The 20,748-nt window shown below is 42.2% G+C and overlaps 1 protein-coding gene across 2 annotated transcripts in view; it reads left to right on the top strand.

Annotated features, from left to right (window-relative positions):
- The window catches only part of HECTD4 (HECT domain E3 ubiquitin protein ligase 4), a 269,419-nt gene extending 249,952 nt beyond the window's left edge, over positions 1-19,467 (top strand). For both annotated transcript variants that reach the window (XM_077462034.1, XM_077462033.1), the window contains exons 73-76: positions 6,090-6,256; positions 10,584-10,779; positions 12,978-13,200; positions 16,511-19,467. In XM_077462034.1, coding sequence (XP_077318160.1) covers positions 6,090-6,256; positions 10,584-10,779; positions 12,978-13,200; positions 16,511-16,647 — 723 coding nt within the window. In that variant the 3' untranslated portion in view covers positions 16,648-19,467. The remainder of the gene's footprint in view (positions 1-6,089; positions 6,257-10,583; positions 10,780-12,977; positions 13,201-16,510) is intronic.
- The last annotated feature ends 1,281 nt before the right edge of the window (positions 19,468-20,748 follow it).

Here is a 20,748-nt window from a genome sequence, read left to right as displayed (position 1 = left end):
AAGCCTGCGGAAGGATCCTCGTATTCTTCGGATCAAGGAGAGGGACCATTACTGGCTGGCCACTCTCCTTGATCCACGGTACAAGGGTAAGGTTGCCGACCTTATCTTGCCATCGCAGAGGGAGCAGAGGATGAGACATCTCCGGGAGGCCTTGCAGAAAGCTCTGTGCAACGCGTTCCCAGAGACTGGGAGGTCACAAACTCCTGGTCCTGGACAACGTGTTGCTGAGGCATCAGTCAGAAGGAGCGGTGGAGAAGGTGGCCGTCTGACTGATGCTTTTTTAGTCCGCAGCCCCAAGGTATGATTGGTTCCAGCACCCATCGCCAGCGTCTAATTTACATGGTGCAGGAATACCTAGGGGCAAGGTCAGACTTGGACACCTTTCCCACCGAAAATCCTCTGGGTCTTGAGGATGGATCACTGGCCAGAGCTTGCACAGTATGCAATTGAGCTACTGGCCTGTCCTGCATCCAGCGTTCTTTCGGAACGCACCTTCAGTGCTGCTGGTGGCTTTGTTACCGATCACAGGGTGCGCCTGTCCACCGAATCAGTTGATCGACTGACCTTCATCAAGATGAATCAGTCTTGGATCACCCACAGCTACCAAGCACCTGAAGCTGATGTAACCGAATAATTGTTTTTGAAATACCACATCCCTTCAAGACTGCCTATGCTGATGCTGAGTGACTGTCCTGTTATGTTGATTGTCTATCCTCTTCCTCCTCCGCTGATATGTTGGAAGAACATTTTTGGTTCTGGGTGATGCCAGCAGCCCAATTTTTCTGCCCCTGTTTAACAGGGGCGTTTAATTACAATTTTTGATGCAATGCTTTGCAGCAGGGCTAATTCCTGCAATAAAACTAGAGTATATGGCAGAGGTTGCAGTGTGATGGCACCAGTGCCTAAGGCCCAATTTTTCTGCCTCTGTTTAACAGGGACATGTAATTACAATTCTTGATATAATATTTCACAGGAGGGCCCCTTCCTGTGCCCACCCAGAGTAACGGTGAGGACTTAGTGTTGTGGCACCAGCACCACAACCACCAAAGGTCAATTTTTCTACCACTGTTCAACAATGGCATGTAATTACAATTCTTGATATAATCGTTCACAGCAGGGCGCTCCAGCGCCCACCAAGAGTCACTTTGAGGGCTTACAATGTTGTGGCAAAACCAACACCTTGTTCCGCCATTTCTGCAGAGCATATAGGGCAGGCCCCTACTTTCAAACATCCAACTTACAAACATCAGACAGCAGCAAGTGAGATGAAAAAAGATGGACGACAAAACAAATTATACAGGGGTGATAACCCTTCCCTATGTTTTCCAAAAAGCTTAAAAAAAATTTTTTTGACTGGAGCTACACTTTAAAAATGTACCAGTTGAAAATTACAAACTGATTCAACTTAACACAACAAACCTACACAGTCCCTGTCTTGTTTGCACCGCCTGTATACTGCTGTTCTGAGTATATAGGGCCTGGGGGCCACACGCATTTCCTTTTTTTAATATGGGTACGGGGTTCCCCTTAATATGCGTACAAGACCCAAATAGGCTGGTAATGGGCAGGGAGGGCTACCCATGCCATTTTTCTCAATGATTTTCAACCATATTGCAGGAACCAGATATAACATTAAAACCGCAAGCAGTTTTAAATGGTGTTATTTCCGTTTAATGTCATTTTGTGCAGGGACTGTTCTAAACACGGGAAACACGTGGCACTTCACAGGCATACTACAGACACCCCCCAGGCACCATATTTAAAGGAATATTTCACTTTTTTTTTTCACTTTAATCGTCATTAAAATCAGTGCTCCCGCCAAAACGGCCGTTTTTAAAACCTTTTTTTGCATTGACCCATGTCCCCTGAGGCAGGAGTCAGGTCCCCAAACCCTTTTTAGGATAGTATCTTGCATATTAGCCGTTAAAATTCGCACTTTCCATTTCGAACGTTCGAGTCCCATAGACTTCAATGGGGTTCTAACGTTCGTTTCGAACGCGGGGTCCGTTCGAAAGTTCTGGTGCGAACCGAACCGGGGGGTGTTCGGCTCATCCCTAATGGAGACTGCCACGTTACTTGTAAAATAGTTTCTTTTTTTTTTTTGGCTGTCAAGTTTATTCATTTGCTTCCTTGCTTTTTAAGTTGATGCAGAATAATTATGAAGGTCAGATGTTTTGACTTACAAACCATAAAACCCAGAAAGAACCAGGCAACTAACATTTCCAGGAGTTCAGTAGTAGTGGCTTATGTACTTGCAGGGTACCTTAACCACTTCCCGACCGCCGCACGACGATGTACGTCGACAGCATGGCACGGGCAGGCATATGGGCGTACCTGTACGTCCCTGCCTTCCCGCGGGTCGGGGGCCCGATCGGGCCCCTGCCCGGTGCCTGCGGCGGTCGGTATTCGCGCGGGAGCGATCCCGGACGAGGGGGCGGCCATTCGTTCATGGCCACCCCCTCGCGATCGCTCCCGACGAATAGGAATCGTTCGTGACATCACTTCCTCTCCTGTAATGTAAACACAGGAGAGGAAGTGATGTATTCTCTCCTCCGTGTCGGTATTTTTCGTTCCGACACCGAGGAGAGAGGATCGGTGAGTTGCACCAACACGTCACTACACAGTAGAACATGCCAGGCACACTCACACCCCCCCGATCACCCCCCCCAATTACCCCTGCCCCCCAGTCACAGTGACACCAATGTCATTTTTTTTTTATTTTTTATTTTTTTTTTTGCATTGGTGTCATTTGTGACTGTAATAACTGTTAGGGCAGTTAGGGTTAGCCCCCTTTAGTTCTAATGTACCCCCCTAACCCCCCCAATAAAGGTTTAACCCCGTGATCACCCCCCGTCGCCAGTGTCACTAAGGCTGGGTTCACATTGCAGCGGTTTATGAGAACGAATGTGATTCGCACTGCAGTGCAAATCACATCCGATCTCTGTGCGATTCGAGTTCAGCCATTCGCCGCACCCGCCGCAAATTCGCACGGGACCCTTTTTTTGGCCCGCAGCAGAATCGGATCGCATGGGTGTTCACACCATGCGATCCGAGTTTGCAGATCGCACTGCGATATGCGAACTGATCTGGGGGTGTCATTAACATTTCACTGACACTCCCAGCAGTTCGCATAGGGCAGTGTGAACTGCCGCCGGGAGGCATGCGATGCGGGAACCCGTTGCGGATTCGTGGCGTTCCCGCATCGCTCCAGTGTGAACCCAGCCTAATAAGCGATCATTTTTCTGGTCGCCGTATTAGTGTCACAGGTGACGCTAGTTAGGCAGGTAGGTATTTAGGTTCGCCGCAGCTTTTTATAGCGCCAGGGACCCCCATATACTACCGCATAAAGCCCCCTGATTGCCCCCTAGTTAACCCTTTCACCAGTGATCACCATATAACTGTTACAGGTGACGCTGGTTGGTTAGTTATTTTTTTATAGTTTCAGGGCACCCGCCATTTATTACCTAATAAAGGTTTAACCCCCTGATCACCCAGCAGGTGTCATTTGTGACTGTAATAACTGTTAGGGCAGGTACCCCCCTAACCCCCCCAATAAAGGTTTAACCCCGTGATCACCCCCCGTCGCCAGTGTCACTAAGGCTGGGTTCACATTGCAGCGGTTTATGAGAACGAATGTGATTCGCACCGCACTGCAGTGCAAATCACATCCGATCTCTGTGCGATTCGAGTTCAGCTATACAGATAGTATGGCTGAATTAGTGTCGCACCCGCCGCAAACTCGCACGGGACACTTTTTTTGGTCCGCAGCAGAATCGGATCGCATGGGTGTTCACACCATGCGATCCAAGTTTGCAGATCGCACTGCGATATGCGAACTGATCTGGGGGTGTCATTAACATTTCACTGACACTCCCAGCAGTTCGCATAGGGCAGTGTGAACTGCCGCCGGGAGGCATGCGATGCGGGAACCCGCCGCGGATTCGTGGCGTTCCCGCATCGCTCCAGTGTGAACCCAGCCTAATAAGCGATCGTTTTTCTTATCGCTGTATTAGTGTCACAGGTGACGCTAGTTAGGCAGGTAGGTATTTAGGTTCGCCGCAGCTTTTTATAGCGCCAGGGACCCCCATATACTACCGCATAAAGCCCCCTGATTGCCCCCTAGTTAACCCTTTCACCAGTGATCACCATATAACGGTTACAGGTGACGCTGGTTGGTTAGTTATTTTTTTATAGTTTCAGGGCACCCGCCATTTATTACCTAGTCTCACTAGTGTACCCCTAAATTTAGGGGTGTCTACTTTCCAAAATGGGGTCATTTGGGGGGGGGTTTGTGCCATCTTGGCATTTTATGGCCTTCAAAACTGTAACGCCCTTAGAAAGCCTGAAGGCGGTGCTTGGTTTTCGGGGCCCCGTACGCGGCTAGGCTCCCAAAAAGTCCCACATATGTGGTATCCCCGTACTCAGGAGAAGCAGCAGAATTTATTTTGGGGTGTCATTTCACATATGCCCATGGCATGCGTGAGCAATATATCATTTAGTGACAACTTTGTGAAAAAAAAAAAAAAAAAGTTTGTAATTTTCCCGCAACTTGTGGCAAAATATAAAATATTCCATGGACTCAACATGCCTCTCAGCAAATAGCTTGGGGTGTCTACTTTCTAAAATGGGGTCATTTGTGGGGGTTTTGTGCCATCTTGGCATTTTATGGCCTTCAAAACTGTAATAGGTAGTGAGAAGTGAACTCAAAAATTTACGCCCTTAGAAAGCCTGAAGGCGGTGCTTAGTTTTCGGGGCCCCGTACGCAGCTAGGCTTCCAAAAAGTACCACATATGTGGTATCCCCGTACTCAGGAGAAGCAGCAGAATTTATTTTGGGGTGTCATTTCACATATGCCCATGGCATGCATGAGCAATATATCATTTAGTGACAACTTTGTGTAAAAAAAAAAAAATATATATTTTTTTGTCATTATTCAATCGCTTGAGGCAAAAAAATAAAATATTCAATGGGCTCAACATGCCTCTTATCAATTTCCTTAGGGGGTCTACTTTCCAAAATGGGGTCATTTGGGGGGGTTTTGTACTGCCCTGCCATTTTAGCACCTCAAGAAATGAGATAGGCAGTCGTAAACTAAAAGCTGCGTAAATTCCAGAAAACGTACCTTAGTTTGTAGATGTGACAACTTTTGCGCAAACCAATAAATATACAATTATTGACTTTTTTTTTTACCAAAGACATGTGGCTGAATACATTTTGGCCTAAATGTATGACTAAAATTGAGTTTATTGGATTTTTCTAATAACAAAAAGTAGAAAATATCATTTTTTTTCAAAATTTGCGGTCTTTTTACGTTTATATCGCAAAAAATAAAAATCGCAGAGGCAATCAAATACCATCAAAAGAAAGCTCTATTTGTGGGAAGAAAAGGACGCAAATTTTGTTTGGGTACAACATTGCATGACCGCGCAATTACCAGTTAAAGCAGCGCAGTGCCAAAGTGTAAAAAGACCTCTGGTCATTTACCAGCAAAATGGTCCGGTCTGAAAGTGGTTAAATGTAATAGACTTAGATAGAAGGCCTGTCTAAAGAGGCTGCTTAAAAGGAATAGTAATGACATCACTGCTGATTTAGTAGGTATTAGGTGAGGTTCTTATACCTGTATAAAAATCCTGTGATTTTAGGGTTTCTGGTATTCTTTCACTTCAACTTAGAGAGGGACAGATTAGACAGCACAGGGAACAGGATTGAAAAAATGACAACTTCTTCTTTTTTTCTTCTTTCTTCCATCTTTCTTTTTCTTCCTTTTCTTCTTTTTCTTCTTTTTCTTTCATTCTTTTTTCTTTGTTGTTTTTTGTTCATCATCATCTTCTTCCAAGGGTAAACTGTGGCATACGGGCAGCCAGTAAATGATGGAGGTGTTGGGTTAGGCTTTTCGAATAGAAGGTCTGTACTTTAGTACTGCCTGGAGAGATGTCAGTGCCACGCATGGCTTGTTATGAAAAATAGCTTCTATTCTTTAGTGTGTAAACAAAATGGCAGAAATCATTTATAGTTAAAGGGTCAATTATGTGTATGCAGTCAAAGGAATAACCATGTTATACAATAGTTGCTGTATCTTCTTCCTTTAGATAGATGATGAAGCTGAGCTGGAAACACTTTGTGCTGAAATAGCCTCACAGCATATTCCTACGGAGAGCCCCGACTCCCCCAACAAACCCAGCTGTAAATTTACTTATTTGACCATGACTGGAGAGGAGGTGGAACTTTGTCCAAAGGGCAGACACATTCCTGTGGTGTAAGTATAAAGGAAGTAACGCTGTGTTCAGATCAATGAGTTAACAATGTCACAATGTAATAGTACTCTCTAGGCAGTGCATGTCTATATATCGTAAAAGTGGAATCTTAGGCACTTTTCACAGGGGGCAGATTCCGATCTGATCAGCAAGAGATCTGTGAGCTGATCCCCTTCTGATTGGAGCTGTGTCTGTTCGGTTTCTGCAGAGTGGACATGGAAAAAGCCCACTCTGCTTCATGGGCAGCTAAGCTGTCCATTTTACACCTCGCTACATCTAATCCGCACTGCCTTAACAGAAGAGGCTGGAGTCCCCTTTCGTTTGTGTTTTTTTGTTTGTTTTGTTTTTTAGGGGGCCCGGGTTGAACTTGGAGGTAGGCAGATGTTCGTTTACACCCACCTGTCCATAGAATGCATTAACAATCCAATCAGGACCGTCTGAAAAACTGACATGCGGACCTGATTAAACCGCCTGTGTGAAGGGTGTGAAACCTAAGCTCCGGTTCACACTGATGCTGTGTGGGAAATGCAGTGATTCCTGTGCATTTTCCACAGCACATAGCAATCACACTGCATTTCCATGATCTGCTGCGGATGTCACTTAAAAGTTTTACCCCAGAAGCAGGTTGCAAAACGCAGTGCATTTGCCCGAGCCAGATCTCATGGGTTTATGGATGCCATACCATCCGGTTCCAGTGCAAACAAAAAAAGCTTTCAATAAAGAAAGGGATAAAAATCACTGTCTCATCACCTCAGCTGGGGATCTAGAGGAGGGTATCCTAAAAGGAATCAGATACCTCAAACTCTATCTCATCGCCCCATACACAGTCAGATCATCCCTATACAATTATAACAGGGAGTGGATGGTAGCATGATCCTCTAGATATATAAGCAAAGTTTTAAGGAGGACTAAAGGTCCAAAAAGAAATCTTCAAAGAGGAGGAGGACTAAAGGTCCAAAAAGAAATCTTCAAAGAGAATCAATCGGTCAATTATAAATGTATATTAAAGAGGAACTGCAGTCTGCTCACATAATTTGTGATAAAAACATCTTTGCCATTCTGAAGCTTCCCTCCAACCACTTTCCATATAATTATATATACTGTGATTCTGTACTTTCCAAATATGCTGCAGAAATCCCCCTCCACTGAGTCTGGCTGCAATCATTTCAACTCTGGGCAGCTGAATCTGCTGCCTGTTCACTTCCTGGATTTACACAGACACACAGAGGCACATCTCCAGCCCTGCAGCTCTCATTGGCCCTCTTATGACTCACCCCCCCCCCCCCCTTTCCTGGCAAACTCTCACAAGAGTGAGAGAGCATGAGCTGTACAATGTCTTCAGCCTAGGCTTACCAGTCAAGAAACAGGAAATGGGCTGCATAAGGTAACAAGGGTAGAAGATTTAATAGATGGAAAGATGAAAAAAAGACTGAAGTTCTGCTTTAAGTAAAAAAACAAAAAAACATGAAAAATAGCAAAAACCTCTGACATAAAGTTAAAATGACAACGTTGTCAAAACCAGACAAGAAAGCAGCTGCAGACACCCAGACAAATCACACGTCCACCACACACACTCATCCAATCTGATGGTTTTGGACACTGGCATACCCCGTGTCCATCACTTGAAGGTGGCCTATAACCTATTAAGTTATTACTTAGGCTCTGTGTCCCATGATGTACTCCGAGAAAATAATTTTACAGGTAAGCTGTTATAAAAATCCTATTGTTTTGCCTCATGTAAGTGATCACACACAAGGAAGGATTTAAAGTGGTTGTAAACGCCAATCTTTGACTTGTACCTATAGGTAAGCCTATAATGAGTCATACCTATAGGTACTGTAAATATCGCCTAAACTTGCACCGTTTAGGAGATATTTACTATATATGCAGCCGATAACATCATCAGCGCATGCGCTTTGAAGGAACGGCCACCCCGGATGTACTTTCAGAAGAAAGGCGCACCCGCTCATAAGGTACCCGTGCTGCCGGGTGCCCGCCTGGTCCACAGCCAAGTGGAAAGTGAAGAGAAAGTGGCAGCACTATCGGCATAAACAAAATATATAATCCTTTATTGTAGATTCATTAAAAATAGAGCAAGACGATGCACAAATTGCTCCCACAAGGTTAGCAAACTTTGCCCAATGATTAAGCACAGCAGTGTGAACCATGTTTGCTAACCTTGTGGGAGCGATTTCTGCATTGTCTGTCTCCATTTTTAATGAATCTACAATAAAGAATTATAGTTTTTTTTTAAATGCTGGTAGTGCCGCCATTTTCTCTTCACGTTCCTTCAGAATCGTGTGCCATAGACGGTGGCTTGCCCCTGCTCGTGCGTGGGAGTGACATCACAGCGGCTCCGGCCAGTCACGCAGCCGGACGCATTGCTGGAATGCTTTTTCAGGTAAGTTTCACAAAATGTGCTAGTATGCTATGTATACTAGCACATTATGGCTTTACCTTCAGGTCAGAAAAAGTCACCCAGAGGTTTACTACCGCTTGAAGTATTCCTTGTGAAGGGGTTAGCCCTAGCTGAGGAGGATTCTGTGATATTTCTAGGGATAATATGCAATAATAAACCAAATTTCTTAAACCTGTATACCCCATTTTACAGGCAAGAAAAGTTTTTACAGTGTAGCTCTTTTTAACACTTCCAAAAATGAATGAATGAATCAAAAATGTAAATATAACACTTTTTTGTAAAGTGGTAAAAAATAAATAAATAAACAGGTTTGCTGCAGCTAAATGCAATATAGAAAAGAGATATATTGTAATCCGCTGCAGATGAGTTGAAGCTTAATATAATGTAAGAAATGTATACATTGTAGCTTGAATTGACTATTGTTACTGATGAAATGCTAACAGCAGCTCTTGCAGACTGAACCTTCAGCTGTCATACTGAATAGCATGGACACATTCTTCATGGGCATTTGTTTTATTTATTATCCGTAGGTGTTTTCTCAGATAAGCACACCCCTCCTGTCTGCATGCTTGAACCAAGGGGCAGAAATGCTACATGACTCATCTGCCCTTACTTAAGATGGCCACAGCTAGAAATTCTAGGAGTTTTTCATAGTGATTTCTCAGCAAACTAAAACATGGATGGATGGGGGAGTTTGCTTTGAATATTAAAAATGAATTAAATAGTGTTTTCAGTTTGTGGCGCTCAGATACAGTTTAGTTCCTCGTTAAGTGAAGTCTTGCTTTCTGAAAATGCTTGTATAAGACAACTGTAACATTTTAATGAGTCTGCAAGGAAAAAAAGAAAAATACTGTAGCTGCTGACTTTTATTAAAGACACTTACCTGTTTTCACCCGGGTCAGTTCTTTGGTGGTCTTTGGCCCTGTTTAGTGTGGGAAGCTGGTTGAGACTGCTTGCAGCTTTACGGTTGGCTCCCTACTGTGTGTCGCACTGGACTTTGTGAATGGACCCGCAGCCGCAACCTCCCAAGAGGTTGTGGGCAGTAACAGAGGGGGGTGTGATTCCACTTGATTTGCCTGGGCGATTCCAGCAGATGTGGGAGCGAGTACCAGCCAAAACTAGGTTCCTGCTCCCCAAGAAAAAAAAAACTCCAAATGAAGGAGGGGGGACATAAAGCAGAACATCCCATTTTAAGTGAAGTTCCACTTTAAATTCCAGAACAATATTCATTCATTTGAGTGTGATTGTGGCCATTGATTTCATTGTATTTTTCTGTTGTAAAGTTTCTTATTGAAGTTTTTGTACAGAACTTTTGCAGTACTACATAAACCTCCTGTGCCCATATACACTAGAATGCACTAAAGGAAAGCCACGTTCCCATGCAGCTTCCTGCACTGCATTCCAATCGCACTGCCCTTGCGATCTGCTAAGGGGGTCAGTGCAGATTTGCAAGCACCCCCAACGCAGGTTGCAAACACAGTGAGCTTGCCCGCCCCACACTAAATCGCATGGTACAAAAGTACATGCGCTACTCTTGGTGGTGTGAAATTTCTGCCCATTCCAAATTAATTGGGCTGAAATCTCACTACACAGAACTGCATGTGAATCGCACAGGAATCGCACAGCGTTCTTGTGTGATTCACATGCAATTCTTATTGTAATTGGGGCCTTAACGTGAACAGTTAAAATGAAAGCAGAGGTTATGACAAAGGAAGATTGGGGTCACAGGTTTGGTTATTGCATTGCATTAAAAGTATAAATGTTCAGCAAAGATTTTGGAGCATAGTTACATCTACCTTTCCTCTCAGACCGCACATTTTGATTTGCATTTTGTATATAAAAAGGGCTTGTACGGTGTATGCTAAGGATGTGGTGTTTTATGGATTTTTTTTTTTTTTTTTTTTTCAAAGCTGGGAAAACAAGGACATTTATGCAGCAGGTATCCGCAACCTGCGCATGCGTGAGCTAAGGAATCAAGAATGTATGAACGCAGTACGAGCTGGACTGGGCTCCATTATCCCTCTCCAGCTTCTCTCCAGCCTCACCGCTCTGGAGATGGAGCTCAGGACCTGTGGACTGCCATTCATCAACCTGGAATTTTTGAAGGTATGAGAGTCTTTCTTTCATATATTTGCATTGTAAATTAACTTTTACTAGGATTCTCAGAGCACTATGGGTTAGCTACAATAGTAAAGCAGTAACTGCTTACCCTGAGGCTCATTTTATCTGAATAAAACATCAGCCTAAGCCCCTTAATGATGGACAAGTTACTGACATACATTCAGGTTCTCTCTGCAAACTAAGTGAAGAGCTAATGAGCATTTTTCAGCAGCCTGTATAGAGAGAACACCTTAACTTGGGAAAAGATGCTGAGACCTTCACCTGCTGCTAGCTAGCCAATTAGAAGATCCCAAATTGTGAAATTTATTATTTTTCTAAGGTTTTTTCTTTTTTGCCATGATTATAATGAAGAGTAATGTTTAAAAACCACTACATGCAGGGTGCAGGCAGTCAAGATGTCTATCCTCCCTAAACTTTTATTTCTATTTAGATCCTTACCCAACTATATACCCCGCCAGACATTGGAATCTCATAGGAATATGGGTGGTCTGGGTCTCCCTAATATCTGGCTATATTATCTCTCAGCCAGACTCCTCCAACTTGCTCAATGGCACTCTTCCCCCGAGGACTATACCCTGGCTGCGCTTCGAGCGAACCTCGGTGGCCCCCTATTACCTTCCAGGCCTATTATGGACTAAAACACCTTATATTAAGGAGATTTCCGCCCTGAACTCTGTTGTGAGTCAGTCGCTTCGCCTATGGTCTTTGTATGGAAGGAAATTCTCACTACTCCCGTCTAACCCTAGGTTGGCCTCTTTCATTGGGAATCCGGCATTCCCTGCCGCCCTTCACAACCAAACTAATTTTGCACTATGGGTCCTGGGGGATCTGATCACCTATGGTTCCCTTCATGACCGGGGGACTTTTAGGTCATTCCAATCTCTCCAAACCTCCCACGTCCTCCCCAATTCGGAATTTTTCAGATTCCTGCAAATTAGGCACTTTTACAACACTTACTTCCCTAGGACCACCACAGGGACTGACACCTTTTTCGAGAGACTGTGTGGACCGGAATCCAGGGATGGGGGCGGAATCTCCATCCTATACTCATCCCTCGCGGGCTTGGGCCTCTTTAGATAAATCATCAGCCATACTTAATTGGGAATCGGAGACGGGGGAAGAGGCCTCCCCAGAGGAGTGGTCACTCAGAATCTCCAATATGCACAAGTTCACCAGGTCTGAGGCGGTGAAAGAAACGGTGGTGAAGTTACACACCAGGTGGTATTACACCCCTGCGAAACTACATAAAATCTTCCCCACCGTTTCTGGATCCTGTTTTAGGGGTTGTCCCAATTTGGGAAACCACCTTCATATTTTCAGGAGTTGTCCGGCCCTCAGAGCCCTCTGGCAGAGAGTGAATGACGGAGTGTCGGGGATCATTAGTACCCCTATCACGCTTACCTACCAGATGTGCCTTTTCTTTGCTGATATCCCAGGTTCTACCCCCCCCCCCCCCCCCCGACCAAAAACTTTCCCATACCCTTTTTAGTGCAGTACACTGGTCGATTGCCCTGTTCTGGCGCTCTCCTACGGTTTCATGGGATCAGGTACTTAAGAGAATGGCTGCCATTCAACTTATAGAAAGGATGTATCATATAATCATGGTCACCATGCATGTATACAACCTCAAATGGAAGTTCTGGACTCCCTGAAGGGCCTTATACATGCAGCTTGGGACAGACTTGGAGTCTGCACATCCTAAATGGGGATAATGACAAGGATCAGTGCTTTTCTGGCCCCGTTCCTTTTTGAGTTGTTTTTTAAGTTTTTATGGTTATGCTTTTGTTTTTTGTTTTCTTTGTTTTATGATTTTAGTGGCATGTCAATACTCGGATACCTATATGGCGGTACAGGTTCTACCCCCGCACGGGGAAGTGGGGGTTACTCTATTAGTCTATTTGTTTCCTTGCCCACCATACCCCCACGTGCGAGGATACAATGTGGGTTGCAGGTATTTTTCAGACTGCTTTTTGTTATGCACTATGGTACTTGTAACTGCACCAATGAACCCTCTGTACTGCTATAGATTTGTCTACTGTGTTGTATCTCTCATGTTATGGATCAATTTGTAGAAGTCACTTACTGTATATGCCCTTTTTTTTTTTGTCGTAATAAAAGTTCGTATTTAAAAAAAAAAAAAAACACTACATGTTCTGTTTTTAATAGTGTATATTGTCCTGCAGGCTCACACAATGTATCAAGTGGGTCTGATGGAGACCGACCAGCATATAGAGTTTTTCTGGTGTGCTTTGGAGATGTTCACTCAGGAAGAACTTTGTAAGTTCATCAAATTTGCTTGCAATCAGGAGCGTATTCCCTTCACCTGTCCTTGTAAAGATGGGGGACCGGACACTGCGCATGTCCCACCTTATCCCATGAAAATAGCGCCACCTGATGGAGCAACAGGTAAAAAAAAAATATATTTATTGCTGAAAGGCTAGTAGTAATTCGTAGTGAGATGGCTTATCAGTCCTAAAAAATAGATAAATCGGTGAACGGTAACTATAAAAGGGAAAAAATGCCTCTTTGCAGCTGTGAATTTGGTAAGGCAGACCACATATGGGTCGAATTTCTAATAATTTTAGTTTGCATTTCGCACCATTAGTGGGCTGCAGCAACAGCCGATTTTCGTTCGACCATCGAATTTGAGTAATCGGACATGTTGGAAATTTTTTGAAAGACTGAACGATTTTCTAATCAATGATGGAAGAATCGTGCGAGAAATGTAATCCAAAAAGAAATGCACATGTTCAAGAAAAGAAGATTCCCGGAAAGAAAAGAAGATTCCCAGCCACGAACATTCTTTTCTGTATCAACAGGAGGTCAAATTGAAGGCTTGGTTGGCCGAATTTCAAAATCAATGGTGGCACCATCAGATCACAAAATGCATGAATTTTCAAAAGAAAATTCTTTCGAAATTCGACTATGTATGGTCAGCCTTAGTCCAGGTTTACCATGAACTTAGTAAGCAAAAAGAACTTTGCAGGCAGATAGGGATATCTATTGGTACAAAATGAAGGAAGATATTCATTGTGGAAATAACTGCAGCATGTTTATATTATCTTGTCATGTACAAATTCTTTAAAGTGTGCTCTTCGTGCACCAAGAATAGTTCAATTGCGTGTGTGTGTGTGTGCGTGTGCGTGTGTGTGTGTGTGTGTGTATATGTGTGTGTATGTATATATATATATATATATATATATGTGTGTGTGTATATATAGATATTTATATATCTATCTCAATGTATATAAAAACAGGATTCATAATATTAATTGTGAACTTGCTGAGCTTCGTGGTCTATTGTGTTTTGTCCATGCAGGGTAAGGGGCAGGTTTACTCGGTGTTAGCAAAGCACAGGTCAGTTACAAGAAAAGTGCAGTTCTTATTTATTACTGCAAAGTCCATTTTAGTGCACACAAACACAATAAATTACACATATTGTTGGTAAAAGATAAACTATAAGGTTGCACCGAGTACGTAGATACCCAACATGTCAACCTTAAATTTGCACGCACCTATGAAATGCCGACAAACTTCAGTATCTTATATTTTCTATAGACACTTTAAAAGCCCCCTATAGGTCATCAGTTTAGCTCTATGGAAGAGGTCTATTGCTAGAAAGTTTGCTCTCACTACTGCACATCGAGATGTAATATGTGTATCGCACCAAAGTTTTCATGAGTACGCTGCAGACACCGTACTGCTTTCTTTTGACAGCCAGAAGTCAATTTGTCAGATTCACACACATTCCCAGTGACTGTAGCCACTGGAAATCTGTGTAAACCTCCCCTGCTCTCGGGTCTGTACAACGTATGTACCTGGCAGCGAAAGTTTTAGCGGGTTACTTGTACCGAGAAGAAATACAGGGTAGTTGGTGGCTCTGTTGCCACCACTTGGTTTGTTCGAAAAATTTAATTTTTTTAACCATTTAAGGACCACCCCACGTACATATACTGCTACCGGGTGGCCCTTAAGGGCAAAATCACATACCTGTACATGATTTCTTGTTCCTGGTCTGGGGCACACACGTGTGCCACCGGAGAACCGCTTCCGCTGTGATTGGGCCTCCTGCGGAACTGATGTCTGCCGGGAATCCAGCAATCGTTTGGAGAGAGGCGGAACATGTAAAAAGGCAGACCGCCGTTCTGCCAGAAGGGAAAATTGAGATCTTGTGTTTCTGTTAAACCTTCGATTGCCCCGGATGTTAACCCCTTACCTGCCCTTACCTGCCAGTGTCATTTATACAGTGACAGTGCATTTAGCACTGATCACTATATTATAGTGATGCAACCTGACACAACTTGAGCAAACCTCCATCCCTAATATATGTTAGACAAAAAAGGAGGAAGGAATCGGACTTTGTGTGAGGCATGTCACTGAATTAGTACCTTGATCATTGAATTATCTATTGATTACAAATCAAGTTAAAAAGTGTTGATCTTTAGTAAAGGACACAATATACTATAAATAACAGTTCACTTGTATGAATATACAGTTATTATCCAAAATAAAATACAACATGATTAGCAGTACAATTTCATAAAACGCTCATCCATTGATAATAAATTAACATAAGCAATTGCTCTTAGTGGGCCAAACTTGTCTGGGCACTGTATTGGTGTCACTGGTCCCCAAAAAGTGTCACTTAATGTCAGATTTGTCCGCCGCAATGTCGTAGTCCTGCTAAAAATCGCTGATCACCGCCATTACTAGTAAAAGTTCCTAAATCTATCCCATAGTTTGTAAACACTATAGCTTTTGCACAAAATCAAAATACGCTCATTGGGATTTCTTTTTTACCAAAAATATGTAGAAGAATACATATTGGTCTAAATTGAAGACATTTGATTTTTTTGTTTTTTACATTTTTTATTGGATATTTTTTATTTTATAGCAGAGTAAGTGAAAAATATAGTTTTTTTTTTTTTTTTTTTTTCAAAAATTGTTGGTCTTTTTTTTTTATTTATTTTTTTTTTAAACCCAAAAAATACAAAACACAGGGGTGATCAAATACCACCAAAAGAAAGCTCTATTTGTAGGTAAAAAAAGGACATCAAATTTATTTGGGTACAGAGCAATTGTCAGTTAAAGTAACACAGTGCCTTATTGCAAAAAATGGCCTGGTCAGGAAGGGGATAAATCCTTCTGGAGTTGAAGTCATTAATCAACTTTTGTCAGAGGAGCGGGGTGGAAAATCACTATTTGGTTATTCTGACAGCTGCCAGTGCCGGTTGTCAACTTCCTTTAGTAGACTAAGCTGTCCAGCAAACGTTCCAACTAGAGCATTGAAACAAAGCATTTAACACTAACAGGATGGTTCCTACAATGGTGAGCTTTTTTCATTTATATAAAACTTTTCCTCCCAAAAGAGAACAAAAACTGTTGCTGTAGCTGCTTAAAATGTGTTAGCTAGAGATCAGCTTTAGTTAGTCAAGTGCATCAAACACTATTCTTTCCCCAGATTGGCAATGCTGCTGTCCAAAGGTGTCTCTGTTGCACCTCCATCCAGCGTGGAGACATATAACCACCATATAACAGGTAGTGTGTTTACTGGCTGGATCACCAGATGAAAGGAAAGAAAAACAAATCCTAAAAAATGACTAATGCAACCACCACATACAAGGATTGATAAGCTGCAATATATAACAATTTTGGTTTAATACCCTTTTGATATTTGGGCACAGGTCCACTTAACCTTTCAATGGCTTTTTTGCAGGATCCCCTGATTCCAGATACATTCGCGTGGAGACGTGCATGTTCATGATAAAGCTCCCACAGTACTCCTCCCTTGAAATAATGCTGGAAAAGCTGAGGCATGCCATCCATTATCGAGAAGATCCACTCAGTGGTTGACCACGATCAGACTAACTGAAGAGACACTGAATGAACAAAGAACTTGACCTTGGCTACTAGAAATCGCTCGCCCCCCTGGACAGAACTCAGAGGAAACAAGACTACTGACCATATTATGGTTTTGTTCTGCCCAAACCTGCACATTTACCTTTTGTATTTGTGAAGTATCTGGTGGGGTTTTTGCCTTGTTTGTGAATTGTTTGTAGAAAAATTTTAGTACTGACTAATGTGAGCGGACAAATTGATTTTTCTCTTCAAAAGCTAACAGTAGAGCCTTGGGAACTCGTAATGTTTGGGGTAAGTGATAGTCAAAGGGTATTTCTGGAGGAACAGGAAACTAGTAAAACAATGGGATCTGTAAATAAGAATATACACAGTAATATAATTTAATGATAAATTATTTCCAGAGTTCACGAATGTAACACACTGGAGCTAGAGCTGTGAAAAAAATATCTTATTTTTTTATTTTAGTTATTTTTCAAAGTAGTATTTAAGTTCTAATAGTTTTACTAAGCACTGGATTTTGCTGGCTGTGAATAGCCCCATGTTTGGGTTGTTTGATTTTCAGTATTTAGTAGTATATAGGGATGTGAGCAGCTTAGGTTTTTTTTTATTTTGTTTTTTTTTTTAAACAGATTTTGTTCCCCCCTCAGCTTAGTTACACAGGCTGTGATAGGTCCAGCAATGATCGAATATTCACTGAAAAACTTGAATCTGTGGCCTTATGTCGGTGAGACTCAGTAGGGGTTGAGCACTTACAGTTCCGTAATGCACTGTATGTATAAAGGGCTTGGACCATACACAGCACAGAGTGATGGCACAGGAGAGTGTCAAAGAAGTGGATTTTAGGCCGTCCTTTAAGCTGCAAGATTATTAAGCACAGAACTTAACTAATGTCAAAGAGAATTGTTCTGCCTGCAAGCATGGCCCTATTGAGACCTGTAGGGTGAAGAGTTATATAGGTATTGAAAACATTGCAAAACAATAATGGCTTTTTAGACTCATGGACAAAATTTTTCCAAAGTGGACACATTTTTTTAAATATATTTTAATTTTATTTTGCCCATCTAGTCAAATAATTAAACTTGCCAGGAATATACTACACATTAACAGCATAGCCACTGACACCAATATAGATAATTATATTTACATCCTTAGCCTTGTTAGCAATACATCTAATGTCAAAGAGAAGCCTTTTTAAATGGCCAGAAGGAACTTCACATTTATAGGAAGCAATGTAAAGGATCTTTGCAGTCATTTTGACCCTTTACTAGATCTGAATCAAATAAAAGGTTCTTAGGAGGATGATGTCAACTCAAACCTCAGGCTACTTCAGCTTTTTACCTGGTGGCTCTGATGTGGCAGCAAACCCCACCGGGCACCCAACAATGGGGCTCCTTTTCCATATCAAGTAATAATTGCACTGACAATACCAGTACTAACTATGCAGTGACACTTGGCTTACACAGGCTGGCAGTGATAAGTGGACAGGAATGTGATTGTAATGATATAGTTTACATAGCCACACCTTATCTCTGCAGAGCACACCCATACAAGTGGTATTTATTAAGGCAGTGTAATGGTTGGTGAAAGGTGTAGTACCCAATACAACTTAGATCATTGTATCTGTTAATCGGTGTATCAAAAGTAAACCAAATGAGTGTGCTTTGGGTAAATCCACTTTTCATGTCATTGATTTTTGCACTGCTTTACTAAACAAGCCTGATTATATTAAGGTTAAATATGGAGGTGGCACATGGATATGTGTCCCTATTCAAAATAATAGTATCCTTTATAATGTATGTTACTACTTTTGCTTTTAACATTTCTTCTTTTATGTTAAGAATACACTTGAACAAGTAATTTACTTTGCCATTAAACAGGCTGCGGGAGGCTAGAGCGCCCTATTCATGTGTCCTGCTAGTAAAGCTGCAACCCTTTATTGTCTTGCCATTTTTCTTTATAAATGACAATTGTGATCAGTAGTGCTTGCCAAACTGTTACCAAATAAAGCAGGAATTAGTGTCCTACAGTTCCTGACAGGACAGAGGACACTGCAGACACCCCAGTTCGGCTGCATTGCCTGACAGCTCCAGCAGGAAACATCTGTGACGTCTTTTTCTTTTTTTTTTTTTTTTTTTTTTTTTTTTTTTTTCTTTTTTTTGTGAGTTATTGTAATTTAAACAAATTATGATGCACTGTTAGATGACAAAGAAAAGGCATGCAGCAACACACTTGCTATTCCCAGCATATGCTGACCTGGAAAGATCAGTTTTCAAAAGTGTTTGTTTTAGACAAATACATTTCTGTACTTTTATTGTATTATCTTTTACAAGTTGGAAAAATATTGCTAGGAGAGGCAAACGTAATAAAGACATTGGAGTGGCTGATATAAATCCAATTTAAAGAAAAGGGAAGAGTTGCTTTCCTAAGCACCGCAACAGCCTCCACCTCCGCACCGAAGAAGGTGACAGTGGACAGCAGACCACCCAAAACAAATACACTTTAAGGGAAGAGTTGCTTTCCTAAGCACAGCAACAGCCTCCATCCTCCACACAAGACTGAAGGTGGAGAACAAACCACCCAAACAAATACACTTTAGCAATGGGTTTGTGCAACATATCTACTTTTTGAGCCCTGAAAGTGTGCTGTACAGTTGATGTATATTTATTATTGCAGTTATCTATGGTTGCATTTAACAGATCCTTTTACTCAATGCCATTCCCCTTGTCTGTATTGGTATTTAAACCACTGCTGTGTAAATGAAGCATACTAGATAAGGAAAAGTGTCATAAGAATAAACATCTGATTTTGAATGTCCTCATCTTCTTGTGTAATATTTTCTGCACATAATATGCATACAAATCAAATAAGCCCATGTTAGAAATAAGCACTACATTCTTTTCTATGGAGTTGTTTACACTGCTGGTTTCTGTAGCTGCTGGTTCACATTCCAGTTAATCCAATGAAAAGATAGATTTCAAGGAACAGCCAAGAAACAAAATTCTCCAATGACACACAGTCTGTTCAGGAGAATTAAAAGTAAGGATACTTCCAACAATAGAGACCTGTAGGTGCAGGCATCATCCTGGGAAATAACCACTGAAACCCAAGGATGTATAGGTATGCTCCTTGTGGGTAAAAAGGCTGATCTATAGGCTGGTAAAGTTTAGCAATAAAAAAAGCGTAATTTTGACGTAGCTGTAAATTCAATATCTTGGAGTACAGTACTTCATAGGCCCTGGGCTATATAATACCACTGTCAGATGATTTGCTGGTGTCACCTCCCAGTGCATCCATTTAACCCTGCCCATTTCATAAGGCTCCAGTTTTGTTAAGAATCAATAGAGATCACAGAGGATCCTGTACTATACTCCAATATGCATCATTTACAAGATGTTTCAGAATTCCTCTAATCTTGTACAGTGAAAGACACCAGAATCATTTTATAGATTATGGAACATCCCCATGCAATAATTAAGGGCTAGTCTACAAAACTGCTAAAATGTAGCAACAGGCCCACATGGGGGGGGGGGGCAAACAAACCATTAATACCATGTTTCCCCAAAAATAAGACCTAGTCTTATAGCAAAAAAAAAAACACACTAGGACTTATTTCTTTATCGTACATCATGGGACACAGAGCCATAATATTAACTTAATGGGTATATAGGCATATACCTCCGTTTTTTTCGCCAGTGTCTAAGGTGTTGGTGAAGATGTGCTCTGAAGAGCTCCAGGAGGGGGATCCATGCTTGATTTAAATAGCCTCCATAGACTGGATCCATCCAAAGTGCCACTGAGGCCAAAGTGGATGGTACCCGGACCCCGTATACGAAGCGCAAGGTTTTTCCTGTAACGCCTCTTTGCAGGGCTGGACTCCGGGACCCAGGGCTTTGGTCATGCTACATTACCTAAAAGCTTCTGCCTCTCCCGCCCGCCCCCCCCCCCCCCATGTTGGGTCTGCGGACCCGAAATCCGCCCACACGCGAGTGCAAAAATATTTTTCAAAATGAAAGGAGGGGGCAGGGTCTAGGCACGGCACCGTGTAACATCCACAAAGATGCACGGCAAACAAGCAGGCTTAATCAGCTGGAGCAT

The sequence above is a fragment of the Lithobates pipiens genome, unplaced genomic scaffold (genome assembly GCF_037356315.1).
Source record: "Lithobates pipiens isolate NorthernLeopardFrog02 unplaced genomic scaffold, aLitPip1_a1.2 Scaffold_3, whole genome shotgun sequence".
Taxonomy (NCBI): domain Eukaryota; kingdom Metazoa; phylum Chordata; class Amphibia; order Anura; family Ranidae; genus Lithobates; species Lithobates pipiens.
The sequence above is the reverse complement of the archived record's forward strand: the minus strand, read 5'-3'. Positions and strand labels throughout refer to the sequence as shown.